The 15,332-nt window shown below is 31.7% G+C and overlaps 1 protein-coding gene across 5 annotated transcripts in view; it reads left to right on the forward strand.

The window, feature by feature from the left end:
- The window catches only part of LOC132550057 (CAP-Gly domain-containing linker protein 1-like), an 83,975-nt gene that overhangs the window by 17,421 nt on the left and 51,222 nt on the right, over window positions 1-15,332 (forward strand). For all 5 annotated transcript variants that reach the window (XM_060214056.1, XM_060214058.1, XM_060214057.1 and 2 more), the window contains 7 exons: window positions 5,981-6,040; window positions 9,105-9,203; window positions 10,015-10,160; window positions 10,470-10,530; window positions 12,502-12,606; window positions 12,962-13,114; window positions 13,593-13,709. In XM_060214056.1, the coding sequence (XP_060070039.1) occupies window positions 5,981-6,040; window positions 9,105-9,203; window positions 10,015-10,160; window positions 10,470-10,530; window positions 12,502-12,606; window positions 12,962-13,114; window positions 13,593-13,709 (741 nt within the window). The remainder of the gene's footprint in view (window positions 1-5,980; window positions 6,041-9,104; window positions 9,204-10,014; window positions 10,161-10,469; window positions 10,531-12,501; window positions 12,607-12,961; window positions 13,115-13,592; window positions 13,710-15,332) is intronic.

Raw genomic sequence — 15,332 nt, forward strand, 5'->3', positions numbered from 1 at the left:
TTCAATTATTTCATTAAGAATTTCCTATTAAATCACTTTGGTATAACTCATGTTGTGCATACCTCATTTGCAATTAGTAACTGTTAACATCTATCAGATTTGTATTTTAGGCAGTAAGCTGATTTTATACATAAAATGAACATTACATCTGGCCAGGATGTCCTGATTACTTATATAAACCTGTCTCTAACCCTTAATCTCATCTCTAGATAAACAACATTTAAATATAGTACTTGGGTGTTAAATCTCTACTTTATGTGAATTAGGACTGGTTAGCATACTTCAGGTATTTACAAGTAAAATCCATTAGGTGGTTACTTATGAAGATAGTATAAAGTCAAGGTCTGTTGATATAAAACTGATATCTATCTTACCAAATCAAGAAATCAGATATTTATAACAGTTTGAAGATTAAGTTTATTTTTATCTTTTTCTCTTTTTTTTTTTTTTTTTCAATTTGTAAAGCCGGTAAGACTTTCAAATGTTAGTTTTAGGTTTTGCTCCAAGGGGGATAGAATTTAACCAAGACAGTATATTTTAGCTGACTTATACACCACTCACTAAAGAACCAATATTATGTACACAATCATCTCCCCACTGACCTGTAAACATTAAGTTTACATATCCAATCACAAGGAAAACTTATTCAAATTTATTTGTGAACTTGTTGAAAGAACTTGGCCATGTGGAGTAATGGTTTAGAATGCTAGCCGTATACACAGTCAGATACAACAGTGTTACAGATATCTGATCAGAGATCAGGATTTATCTTTTCGTTATAGCTCACTGCTTTCAGTTCTTCATTCAGAACATGCATTGGGAACTGGATCTTGGGGAAACTCTAGAAGAGTATGTTTACAAACATACAACAGTGTTCAAGGGTGTTGTAATTTAATATTATTTTATTATTTTAAAATTTTGTTAAAAGGAAACTTGTGAAAGTCCTGTTCAAATTATGGCGGAGTTCTTCTTTAATCATGATATAAGATAAAAAAAAAATTAATGATATATATTATTGCTTAGTATGTAGTTACTCATCATTGATAATCAACATGACTGCAGTACGTTTTATATTTTTTTGCAATTGAAATTTCTCTAAGTGAATTTTTAAAAATCAATTTTGGATTACAGCATAGGAATATGGAGAAATTAAAATGAAAATGGATTTTGTGTACAGTGCAGATAAATGTTATAGTGAAAATAATTGTTAACTCAAATAGGTTTTACATGTTTTAAACCAAATAACTAAAGATATACAAGAAAACCTGTTTTGTATCAACACATATAACCGTTCCTTAAATAACATTATACAAAGGCACAACCTGTTGTATTTATGTTAGGAATGTACAAAGGTAGGGTTTATATCATATTTAATATTCCCTATAACCAAGGTATGTAGATAATGTGAGCTGCTACTCTCATGGAACACCTGGCTTGGGTGTGGTGCTAGATTGATATAAGTACCCCGTGGATATTTACTGTAATGTACAATTGTATCACTGTCGCCAAAACAGAAAGTTTTTATAAATTTGCAAAAGTACAAATTTCATTGATTTTAAATCGAAGTTTTTTCACCTTTTTCCTATTTTGAAATACATAATATGTACTTTCAAATCTGGCATCCCCTACGATCACCCCCCAGCATCCCCTCCGCCCCCCACACCCCCCCAACCCTCCCACCCCCAACCCCAACCCCCTCTTCTCCAAAAAACAAACAAAAACAACACACATATGTATATTCACGGTTTTGTGAAATATCTGAAGTCCTTGGTCATCTGTTCGGTGGGCTTTTCTGAATATAACTACTATAGGAACATAAAACATTTAAACGTTTAAAATACTTTTTTGTATGTCTTAGATTATACAAATTATGTATATAAGCTTTTAAGTGTTTTGAGTTGGTTTTTCATATTGTCTATGGTAATGTATACTTGTATTGTGTTTACATAGAGAAATGAACAAAGACACATAGTCCATAACACTATATCAGTGTACATTTACATACCTGTGTGAAAGGAAATACACAGATAGAAGTAAAATGTTAGGAATGTTTGTGGCATGTCTTTACATCACAGACTTACAGGTCTCTTTCGCCTAGAGTAATGATAGCAATCCCAGCTTTTATTATTTAAAGGTTGGTCGTTTTTGGATACAGGTGTTTTAGTCTCTTAGATCTGCCTCTTTCTCTGGGCCATCCAGAATCTGCTATTTCTATTCATGCCAGCATATTGTTATATCATATTGAGATCGTAAAAAACAAAAGAATCTTTTTGTCTTAAAGTACAAGACAGTCAGTAAAAGATGCACATTACAACATCAATGTGGATAAGCTGTTATGTTTTCCGTCACCTAACAACAAAAGATTAGTCATAAGACTAAACTGTCTGACATCCATCCATCCATTTCCACCCATGAGATAGCAGACTTGTATAACGATTTTTAGTTTGTGGTAAGAGCTGGGTGTAAATTGAAAAAACAAAAGAGGTTTTTTTCTAATAAGTAGTTTAAAAGATGGGTGATATTATAAAATATTTGATATTTTTTCCAAAGCACTTAGATCTATATGATATTATGCAGAGTGTTACAACTCTGTTCTATCCCCCCCACCTCACACCACCATAACAATAACAATATCATGAGGATGTAATCCAGCTTCCATAATACATCTATCACATTTCATAGTCTAGATCTGGAGACAGTGTGATAGAGTTGTGTTCTGAATCATCTCTGAACAGAGTTGGTGCTGACAACATAAAGATAAAATCAATGGAGGATGATCGGAGAGTGATTCACAAGCGCAATGTCATGTAAAGAGATGTGCTTACAGTTAATACTCAGAAACAGCACTTTGTGTGAATCATACAGCTTTGTGCATTATTGAAATTTTCATTCTTAAATGCTGAGCTTTTGTGTATAATTCACAGCAGGAACATAGAGATTGAAAAATAACTGTCAGTCTTATATTACGATGAATTACTGCAATTTTCATAACACAGGACTTTTTTTTTATAAACTGAATGTACAGAGTAATTTATATATCAAGACTATCAATATTTGTATTAGATATAAGGGTATTGATTTGACTTGTAACTGGAAATTTTAGAAAAATAGTGACCATTCTTTAATTTCTCTGTACTTTTCCTTACTAGATATTTTGTCTTTACTAAAATCCAATTTTCAAAATGATGAACCATGTTTGTTTTCCAGCATTCTTCTTTGATGTTATTATTGCTATAGCAGATATAATAGCGATATAAGAAAAATTTGTACGGAAATGTTATGTATCATTGTTGTATTTCCCTACAACATGTGGTTTGCATGTCGCTCGTGTTTTGGCCTGTTGCTTTGTCCATGCTTCACTTGATAATCCTCACCCTCTTGTAATCTCTCACTTTTATATATATGTATAGATGAAAGTATTATTTAAAGTGGAATTGTTAAGTATAACTACAGAACTCTTACCTATATACAGGAATCTATAACTGTGTATATATTTCATATGTTTACAAAGTCTTGTTGACCTTTGAAAATAAAACAAAAAATGAGATCCAATGTCACTTTCCGACATTTACTTTGAAAATAAAGAATTATGGAAAGATTCCAACTCTGGCCAAGATCAATCCACAGGTATTTAGGATTTAGAAAGAGCATTTGAAGACATCAGAGACATAAATATGATATTTAGATTGAGTAAGAAATGAATATCCCTTTGAAAATTTGTGGCAGAATTAGCCTACAAAATCTGTACAATAATTTAATTCTTATTTACAAATCATGTAATTTGAATAGGTAAACAATTCCACTTTAAAAACGATGTTATCCTACAACAACACTTTTAGTGCAATAACTGATACATTTATATATATATTTGATATTATACAAACTGATGAATAATTTAATTGCAGTTTGCATGTTAAATAAAAAGTGTGTTTCATGTCTAATCTTGTAATTGTTTTTGAGGAAATTTAAGTAGAATGATAGTCAATGATACTAGTTTTCCTTCACAGATGTAAGATGATGATTTTCTTTACATTTTAACATTCAAGTGCCATAAGTAATACCAGTTAATTCCATGTAGACATATCAAGCTTAAGTCATTAAATCCTGAAGATAATTTGCTGCATTTTAATTGCTGTTATTTTAACTTTTTTCACTTTTTAAAAATATTTTTTAATTGATTTTTTTTTTCAGCATGAGTTATGCATGAAGAAGTTTAATGTGAAAATATTTTATTCTCTAGATAAATGTACATGGTGTATACAAAATCAGTTTAATTGTAAAATATATGTAAAATTTTTACTACAGTTCATTGTTCTGTTGATATTTTCAATGAATATTTGTTTACCAAGTTCACCAGATTCAGATTTAAAGTATATTGTTAAATAAAAAAGTACACTTTAAATGTTAATTATAATATAAGGTGTAAAGTTAATTAAAAACTTAATCAGGGATAGATTCTATGGTATATCATTTATGGTAATCTTTCAATAAAGATCACAATCTCCTTGTCTTCAGTTTCTATCTGTCTAATAGATCTAAACTAAAGTCCAAATACTAAAGATCTTTACAGATTGTGTGGAGTAATGCTGTTCTTAACTCCTTCATTTCACAAACTGATGTTTTGATTATGTGGTTTCTTGTAACAACACTTATTTTGGTGGTAGAGGTGGCAGTAAAAGATCAGGACCTAGAATATATATACCGATATGATGAAAAATAAAAAATAAAAAATGGCAACATTATTTCAGGGAAGATATAAAGTTATCTAAAAGTTAAGATTGCTAATATTAGCAACTCTTTAAAAATGGTTTTATTTCAAATACGATCAAGCTATGACAAATTTCTGAGCATAAAACTTTGTCACTTAGACGTTGTAGTTTTGGTCTTCTTTTAGGAATAGAAATAAAACATTGCATTAAATCTTAGGTATGAACGAGATTATAGCTGATAGTATGTATACCAAGTAGATTAGTTACTGTAGCTTATATATAGTTCTTTGACTCTACATAATTGGTTTTTCTTAAAAAATAACTTTGCATCTGTTAGATATTGTTAACTTTTGCACTTCAGGGAACACCTCATAGTTTCTTAGTCACAACTTAATCAAGCATGCATGAATGTAATTAAAACTATTCAAAAATCCTTGAAAATTGATTCAAAGTATGTCTATAAAATGAAAGTCAGGGTAGGGAGTAGGGCATGACCTTGTTGTGTTCATAACACAATAGTTGTAAGTTTATAGCAACTAGCTTAAATTAACCAACAGAAAGAAAAATCAGCTCTTGAAAAAAACCTCCAAAATTATGGTGTGATTTGATAGACTTCCCTTCATATAACTAGTTAAATGTATGACAATATTTCAGCAAAATATCAAATTAGGTTATACATAGATAATAATGAATAGATTGATGTTTGAATTATTAAGAGGGAGTTTTGATGGTAATTGGACATACAATATAGGTAGCATTTTCTACCTCCATTGATCAAGGGGAGATAACAATTAAATGTTGACATGATATATGATGACTATATTGAAATAATCAAGAGACAGTAACTATTTTTAACTTACCAGGTAGTCTTTTTACATCCATTAAAATGATCACCAGGAGGAATTTTATTATGACTGCATTTCCATTTCTGTTAAAATAATAAAGAAACAGCAATTATCTTACTATAAGTGGGAGATAATAATGTTGTTATCTGATTCTGCTGTAGAGTTACATACATGTATAAAGTAGTAATGTTGTATATACCTGATCTCTACTTTCTGTACTAATGCACTAAAGTGATGAAGACATGGTAATTAAGATGTTTAAAATGATAGAAGGGAGGTAATAAAATCATTTTTATCTGATCTGTAATTTCTATTAAAATGATCTAAGGGAGATAATAATGTTTTTCACCTGCCCTCTGCCACCTACATTAATGCCACTGCTACTAATGATTGGTGTCTGATGGGAAGTCTCTGGTATTAACACAGGCCAAAACCAGCCAGCGACCCAGCACTCTTAACCTTTCTGCCACCACCACAGCCCTACAGGTGAGTGATGGGTCAAGGTCAGATTGATGTCTTTTTGGATCACCTCAGTATACTTTAGCATATATGCATGGTACCTAATTGTATGTCTGCTGTCCATGTATATAGTATATATTTGTCGTAGATTGTTGAATTGGATGGTAGTAATTTAATCATCAAAATGTTTCCTTATGTTTCTGTTTTAAACAATGTATTTCTGTGAGATTTTTGGGATTTATCACATAGAAGTTGTGTTACGGTACTGTAGTGGTTTCAGTTTAGTAGTTTAACAGTATAGTGTAGCTTTTATTATTTCACTATATTGGAAACAGTAACATTACTGAACTATTGAATGGGACTTTTGAATTGAAAATAGCCTTTCTAATCTGTTGTAGAAGTGTTTATATGTATATCAATGCATGTACCAGGAATTTTCCTGTTTTAAAAATAAACTTCAAAAGACAGAACCCCCCCCCCCCTAAAATTCTAGGTTTCTTAGTAAATGACTGAAGGAAAATCAAATGATAATTCATATGTAAGTATTTCTGAAGTTTGTTTTTTTCCAATGTTAAGCTGAACTTGTTGGAAGCTTGTTACTTTACCTGTAGGTTTCCTTGTTGTAGACCTTGTTCTCATTTGAGAACCTGACATTACTACTTTGATTGATCAAGGTTTACATAGCAGGTGTCTCAATGAACAGAAGATGCCTACTCTTCTAGAACACCTGGTTTTTATTTTCCTTGTATTATCTCAGGCATCTCCATGTAAATCTTTCTTTGGTTAATATTTTGCCCTTGTTTTATGTATGGAATTTGAGTTTGAATTATGATCATGTCCTCATGTTGGTATTTTCGTATTGTTTTTCTGCATCTGTTAATTTCAGAATAAACCTACTTGGAGTCCCTACCAAATTTTATCTTTTTTTTTAGTAATAATCCCATCATCTTTGAGATAACCATGAAATTTAATTGTACTTATACATGGACATCCATATGAAAATAAAGCAAAATTGGTAAATCATTTATATTGTGAAGTTGAGATCTCCTTTCCCATTTGATTAACCATGCTAATATCTTCTTCCTTTTGTTGTCAGTGTCCTTGTAATGTCAATATTTCACAACTTGTGATGGTTATACTAAGCACACCTTAAAACCCAAACCTTTACAATATGATGTTACAAAATCACAAAGTTGCCTATCCATGGTCAGCACTTGTAATAATGGGTCCAGACCAAGATATTGACAAACATTGACATCTGTTTTCTGAAAATAGATAACCTGGTACTACAAAATAAAGTTTGTCATTTTCACAGTCATACTCTTAAAGGTTTCCTTTTATCTTGTATCAAAGAGGTCACAGGTATATTATGATCCATGACAATTTCAAAATCAGTCCAATTCTTATCTCTTAAGTAGAGATCTGAACTGTTGGATTTAAAGATTTAACTAACCCGTCAAAAAGCTGGATTTAATGTGATCAGTGAAATTTCTGTAATCAAGTACATATACAGTCAAAACAAATATTGAAACTATTGTCATACCCTGGGAACTGTTATACAATGTATTTTGTTTTGAAAAGTAGATTCAGTGGGAAAATGAATGTCAAAATATGGTGCCTGTACTTGTACTAAAGTCCAAATTTCAATACTTTTCCAACTGTAAGTTTAGGAACTGTCACCTCTGTGGGAAGTAGACAGACATTTGTCAATCTTAGATTAAGATTTTACAGTTAAGCATGATGTTTTCTTTTTAAAAAGTGGTAAACTGGTCTCCTTGGATGAGATTAATCCATTCAAATCAGAACTAAGTTAGTGATTATCCTAGTTTTTACATGAATATGTATGCATTTTTACTGTGGTTGTGTAAAGCTGAAACAGTGGTCATGCCAAACTGAATTGGTTTCCATTAGTGGTCATAAATGAGACTTCTTTTCGTGGAGAAACTTTCAAGGCTGTTTAGCTTTCAACCATTTGGTGTTTTTGTCAATAAGGAGAAAATGATTAAATATTTTCTAAGTTTTAAGTTAAAGATGTAGTATATGTAGTAATGTGTTGATGATGAAATCAACACTGGTGGAACACAATCATTTTGATTGAAGGACAAAAATAGCCCTTGGCAAATGTTTCCCCATATAGTGTGCCTTCTAAACAAAGGTTTTACAAGATCTGATTTGACCTCTTAATGACTGTCTTGTGAGACATGATTTGACTTCTGAACTGCTGTCACAGCTGTCATGCAATACTGAATTTGACCTCTAATAGATTATTGTGCAAAACATAATTTGACATCCGAACAGTGGTCAAACAATACTTGATTTACTCTCCCATCATGGGTAATCTGACACTTTATTGACCTCAAACATTGTTAATATAATAACATAATTATAACTCTTTATGTGATCACCTCATCTTTGACCATGCTAGTCTGAAAGTGACTTAATAGTTGCGTTTATAGACTTTGATTTCGTCTACAAACTGACATTACCAATTTGTCATGCTGAATTTAGTTGACACATATCACTATTATAAGAGAGAAATGAAACAGGAGGCTTTATCATTCAAAAAGCTTTAAGTGCATCCATATTGTAAATTTTGATCAATGGTCAAAATCTGTTCATTGTCCATGAGAGGAATGCAATCATTTATTGTTTAATGTAATGTGTTATGTATTGGAATATTAATGTGTATTTAGATACTGACTGGTGTACTTTTACCACGAGTGACATGATTCAGGTCTAATAAGAATGTAGAACTAATTAATTTAACAATGCCTGTTTTGATCTAATCAATTGTAATAACCACCATGGTTTTAATTTGTCTGTTCAAGCCTGTAATTGAATTAGAATTTGAATTATTCTAGTATGAATTTTTGTATTGTGATCAATAAAAAAAGAAAAAAATTTTAAAATGCGGATGCATGATTTGGAGTTAAATGTAAACAGACAATAAATGTAATAGAAAAATCTTGTGAGAGTTGATATTACCCTGTGGCATTTGTCCATATATTTGAGAATGCAAGAGCATTTTGTGCTTCAGGCTTCCCATTCACAATATATCATGCTATATTATGAATGTTTGCTATAACCACAGAAAGCTTTAAAGGAAAAAGAAGAACATATAGAACAGCTTCTTAGGGAACGAGATCTAGAGAGGGCAGAAGTTGCTCGTGCTGCAGCCCATGTAGATGAGGTGAGTTATCTCCCCTGGTCTCATTTTATGTTCCAGAAGATAACAATAAACTAAGAAAGGGCATGTAATGGTGATTTAAAGAAATCACTACTTCCTTGTTAATTATTCTAATTTTAATTTTCTCAAACCTAAGTAAATAATTTGTCATATGTAACTTCTTACAGTTCCTGTACAAGTTACAAGGACTTAAAAAATATGAAAATAACTGTAAGAAATAATTGAAAGAAATGTTTCATCATTCTTGTCTCTGGCAAGATCCAGTGATAGCATGGCTTTCCTGCTCACAACTTTGTCTGAAGGCACAGTATGTATGGTAACAGATAATATGGTTATGGGGGGAAAGTTAAGACAAATGAACCCACACAACAGTTATTTGATTTCATGTGATGCATTGATGGGTCAGAGTGAGAAGTCCTGGCTAATCAAAGGTTTAAAATGAAACCAGACATCAGTATAGGTGTTAACACTGTCACAAGTCTATGTGTCTCATTTCTGCCAATAGCAGTACATGTATATGCGAAACAAGCTTCTCCACTAATCTACATTGATGATAATAAATCTGCATAAAGAAATAGATGTACTGTGCCTTTTGTATATAGGTATCGGCTGAAAAAAAGACAGACACATAATGTACTTATAAGTGTATTGAAGACGGAAATTGAATAAGGTTCTGAACAGAGAGATCAACATAATAAGTGGAATTGAAAACATTAAAAATGTGGATCTCTCCAAAAGACATGGATCACAATTACTGTTGTATCAGCTGCCATGTACCCTTCATAATATATACTGTAATGTACTTTTTGTCCAGGCTGAGGGAGAACTAACATCTATGCGTGTCCAGAATGAGCGTCTTCGCGAGGACACAGATGATGCTGTGATTAAGTTAAAGACAACGATACAACAACTGGAGAAGGAGAAGGCAGACCTGCTTTGTAAATTAGAGGATGAAAAAAGGTACTTGAAGAAGAATTGAATTTTTATACAAAGTTAAAAAAAAATACTGAATTTCTGGCTGATATGATCAGTAGTTCAATATGATGAAAGACAGAGCTTGCACAAATGGATTGCAAATTATGTCAGGTTGGTTGAAATAAGGAAAAGATATTTATTTGTAAAACAATGTTCACCAGGAAACCCAGAGAAGCAGTTAGTGTATATGTTCGTCATACTAAAAAGTTTGAACGTGGATGCATCCTCTCTCAGTATAATACTTGAGAGTTCTTGAGACAAACAGCCTTTAAAAGAAAATGCCTTATATTACAGGAAAGTAGAAGATCTTCAGTTCCAGATAGAAGAGGAAGCTATCACCAAAGATGACCTAGAGGTATAAACATGTATATTTATAGATGACCTAGAGGTATAAACATGTATATTTATAGATGACCTAGAGGTATAAACATGTATATTTATAAACATAAACATGTATATTTATAAATTTATATTTATAGATGACCTAGAGGTATAAACATGTATATTTATAGATGTAGGTAAACATGTATATTTATAGTATATTTATATATGACCTAGAGGTATAAACATGTATATTTATAGATGACCTAGAGGTATAAACATGTATATTTATAGATGACCTAGAGGTATAAACATGTATATTTATAGATGACCTAGAGGTATAAACATGTATATTTATAGATGACCTAGAGGTATAAACATGTATATTTATAGATGACCTAGAGGTATAAACATGTATATTTATAGATGACCTAGAGGTATAAATATGTATATTTACTTATAAGTTTACGGTATGATCAAAATCAAAATTACATCATATTCCCTTTGGAAAGTTTCAGCTAATCTGAACAAGGTCACATGTCACCAGTAAGTGTAATGCTGAACTTCATTCCATACTAGTTTTGCCTCTGGTCGAGGCTTCATCAAGACAATTTTACATCAGTATCATACCCCTCAGTGTTTTTTGCGGGGTTAAATTTCTATTGTGACTTATTCTAAATGGACAATGTAGTAAGGACAGCTAAGCACTTTTATGTAAATAGCGTTAATCTCCCTGCATACTTTATGGGTATCTAAGTTCGAGAGCGGTACCCTATTGAAGAACACGCCTACCTGGTAACTGATGTAGGCTCTAGTCCAGTTTGATATTCCCTGTAAGATTTAATGATGATGAATACTTCTGACATTTGACATTCCATCATTTTGTCTGTCCTTGCTGTAATTTGTAAGAAACATCCTGATTCAGATCGAAGTGTGCAACAAAATGCTTTGAGTAAGTTCTGGTGTATGCCTTTGACTTACCATACAGTAAAACGTTCCTATCATCATTGAAGTAAGCATTACAATAGCAGGTTTAGATGATAACAGTAGAATAGTGCATCTGGCCATACATGGGTTTTCTACAGGTTCCTGTCTAAAATTTTCAGCCTAATTTTAGTCAGGAGCGTACCAACTATATGCCTGTCATAGATATTTGGAGTCTTGTTGAAGGTTAGGGCCATAGCTACAAAATGGTTACAATTCGGTCAGTTAGTGAGAATGTTTTACGTGGGAGATGTCTACAGGTTTCTAACTTTTCAACTAGTTTTCCTAAAATTCCACACATTCTCTCCACAGACCAATTGAATACCAAGATCATACAGTCAAGTTCATAGCTACAGAGTCATTACAGGATAAGAGAAATTGTCTTCTTTTTATTCTTTACTTAAAGATTAACTGTATAACCTACAATTTCACTTAATTTTCTTGACTTTACCTATAAGAACTTGATTTGAAAAGGTCAAAATCTCAGATTTAATTCCTGAGGATGGGTTTTTTTTATTTCTTGACAGCATAGCTCTATTAGTTTTCATGTTACCATATAAGGCCCGTGAAATCTGACATCCAGATTCATTGTATTTGTTGTACCATCTCCATATGATCTAGCATTATTTTGTTTTTATGATACTGTGATACACAATTTTATTTTCTAATATGCCTACTCTAGATGCTTTTTAAGGACAGTTCATCTTTACTATCGAAATTTTATCATACACATACATCTATTCATATGAATTATCAAACCTGTCAGCTTATAGAATAAAACCCTGCTGTTAAAAAGTAGTTAGACACAAGCAAAAAGCATAACCAACGAAGTCACAATTCACAACCAATTTTACATAACGTTTAATAACATTTCAATAAAAAGTTAACTTCAAACTTCAATGTGAAATGTGCACTTACATTAAAACATTAAAATAATAACATTGAAGTGACTTTAAAAGAACACGTTATGAACTATTGGCTGTGTAGCAAATCATTAAATGTAAATTTCTAACTTCCTCAGTCAAAAACAGAAGAAGAAGAGGCTAAATTAAAGGATCTAGAGAAATCTCTGCGACGGGAAAAGGAAAGGGCAGACAAGTTTGAGCAGGACCTGTTTGGTTTGAAGGTTCTTACTTCTATCACTGGCACTGAATCATTTTCTTTATACTACTGCTGTAGATTAAAGTAAAATTTGTATAGCCAAGTTTATGCCATAATTGGAAAATCATAGATGTATGAATTGTGTTGTTTTATTGTTAATTGTCTGAGATGCAGTTTCAGAAAAAGAAACAAATCAGAGTGATTTTTTCCATGGCTTTTTCATGACTTATTAGGAAACGGTATTTCTAATGTTTTTGTATATATGTTATTTTGATGATTTGTTTTGCTCAGCAGCAAAAGCATTTCAGTGAAGCAGTCTGATACCTCAGACTCTTGTATCTTTTCTTTTGGCTAAAGTATCCTTTTTCATTCATACTCAGGCCCTACTTAAGGACAAGGCAGAACGACTATCCGAAACTGAGGATCAAAATGTTGTTTTCCTGGATCAGATTGAGGAACTTACTCATAAATTATCTCAGGCAGAGAATAAGGTCAAAGGTTACGAGTCCTCAAGACTTGAGGAAGGGGCAAAGGTATTCTTTATATTTTGTATTTTTCTGTTTTTCGTGTTTACCTTTAGAACACATCTAAGTTATTTTTTCTTTTGAACTGATTCGGAAATCATAACTAGGACTCAACGCCAATGTGTACAAAAGATTGTCCTGTAGTCAGTACAACAGTTGAGTGTACTGATGATAATTAAAATGATTAGATTGTCACATCAAGTTGAACATCCAATACTCAATAGACTATTTTATCTTCTAGAATTTTTAATATACTACACAGATGATAATATTTTTTTCATCTTTTATACGGTCCTATATCTGACCAAATAACAAAAGGAAAAAAGGGAAATGTAAGTGAAATGAAAGTAGGAAATCACTGTCCATCATATGCTTTGAGACCATCGTTAGTACTAAAAGGGACCATTTCATAGAAATTGGGAACATGACAAGTGAATTATGTGTTTTATGATAGTAGATAATATTTGTGGCTTTCTTTATCCTACAGACCAGCCAAGTAAGCATAGAACTTGAAGAGAAGTCCTCAAAGGTAACAGAGCTTGAGGACACACTGTCATCCCGTAACCGTGAAGTGAAAGAGTTGCAGAATAAATTAAGTGAATTGGTGAGTCATAGACATACTGGCCGTTTATATCCTGTTATCTGCTGTATACATGTGTCGCAATGTGTCTGCTTTTATACATAGTCAGAGGTCTATTGTGTGTAAGGTGTGACTATTTACTGCTTTATATAAGTCTGTACCAATAGTAATTTTAATGTCATACACTTATTTGTATATTACAGATATTTTTTTTAATATAAGTTGTTTCGTGTTTTCTATTTTTCAATAATTTGGAAAGATTGGAATGTAGATTCACTATTCAAAGATGATTTAGTTTCACTAAGTATATTTTACATTAGTCGTTCAACCAGTTTAGTCGGTTGATAATTTGCATTATCAAATGTCTCATGAAGTTGGTTCACTTCTTGGTTTGACCCAAGGTCTGATTTTTGACGATGCCAAGGTCTGACTTGGTGTTTGCTTTTGTTTTGATTTAAAATGTCTGCTTGGCATGCCGTGCATACTCATTTGTTTTTAAAGCATACTCTGATAAAAGGTTAGTGGGGGTAGGGGGGTAAGGGGAGGATGTGTGTGTATTTGAAATAAACCAAAAAGGAAGATCTGTTCTTCATTTATTAAAATCAGTTTACTTACGTATATTTCAATCTCTTGATTTGGATGTTTTTATGATATAGTCTTCTCTTATTGAAAGTAATATTGAGAAGAGTAACTTAAGTTGACTTGTTATGTGTATATTTTATGTAAATATATGACAAGTGTTTGAATATTTTCAGATGAACTATAAATATTTCTCACAGGTATCTATGCTAGGAGACCTAGCTAAATCACTTGACCTAGGGTGTTCTTTTAGACACAAATGTGATCACTTGTCTGTCAGGGTGTTTGTAATTAAAAACGAAAATCACACAGAGTTATCTCTCTTTTTGAGATTTTCTGCCTTCTCTTTGCTGCCCTGCATTCCTTTCCAACCTCCTGTATTTGATTGAGTTTTTTACACTGTATTGTTGACTATTGTTCTGCTTTGCTTTGCTACGAAATGTCCATGTTTAGAATCAAAATTGTGACCAGATGTTAAGCATTTATTTTGTTTAGATTCTCAATTTGTAATAGTTAGATTGTGCAGAATTTTGTTTGCTTTTAGCTCCAGACTTGTAAAATGTTGCACACAGTTAAGATGAATTCTGCACGTAATTGTGCTATGAGTGATGTTGCTAATTATTGTAATAATTAAGGTATCCATAAAATAACTGCATGATCAGTAATTTAATTCTGCATCAGTGGTACAATATTGCCTCATTATGAAATTTTATGGTCATTGAATTTTTATTTTTGTTAACCTTATCAAAACATATTATATAAATGCTGTCCTATGAATTAAAATGTTTGTGCAGTTTGATTGAAAAGTGTAAGAATTATTTTTTTAGAAATATGGCTTGTTGTACATACTGTATGTAGGAAAGTGAAATGTAAAATAATCAGAAATATCATTGGAAAATCTGGGAGGATTTCTGATAAACTGCTGAATATTGTCAGGATTTTTTTTTAATTGATGTGATTTCAAATTGATATGAAATCAGCTTAAATTGTTCTAAATTCTCTGAAAAATAAATCATTAAATTAAAAAAAATTTTTTTTTTGAAAATCGATGTTATGTGTAATTATAAA

The sequence above is a fragment of the Ylistrum balloti genome, unplaced genomic scaffold (assembly GCF_031769215.1).
Source record: "Ylistrum balloti isolate Yb309-2 unplaced genomic scaffold, AGI_CSIRO_Ybal_v1 Utg370104, whole genome shotgun sequence".
Taxonomy (NCBI): domain Eukaryota; kingdom Metazoa; phylum Mollusca; class Bivalvia; order Pectinida; family Pectinidae; genus Ylistrum; species Ylistrum balloti.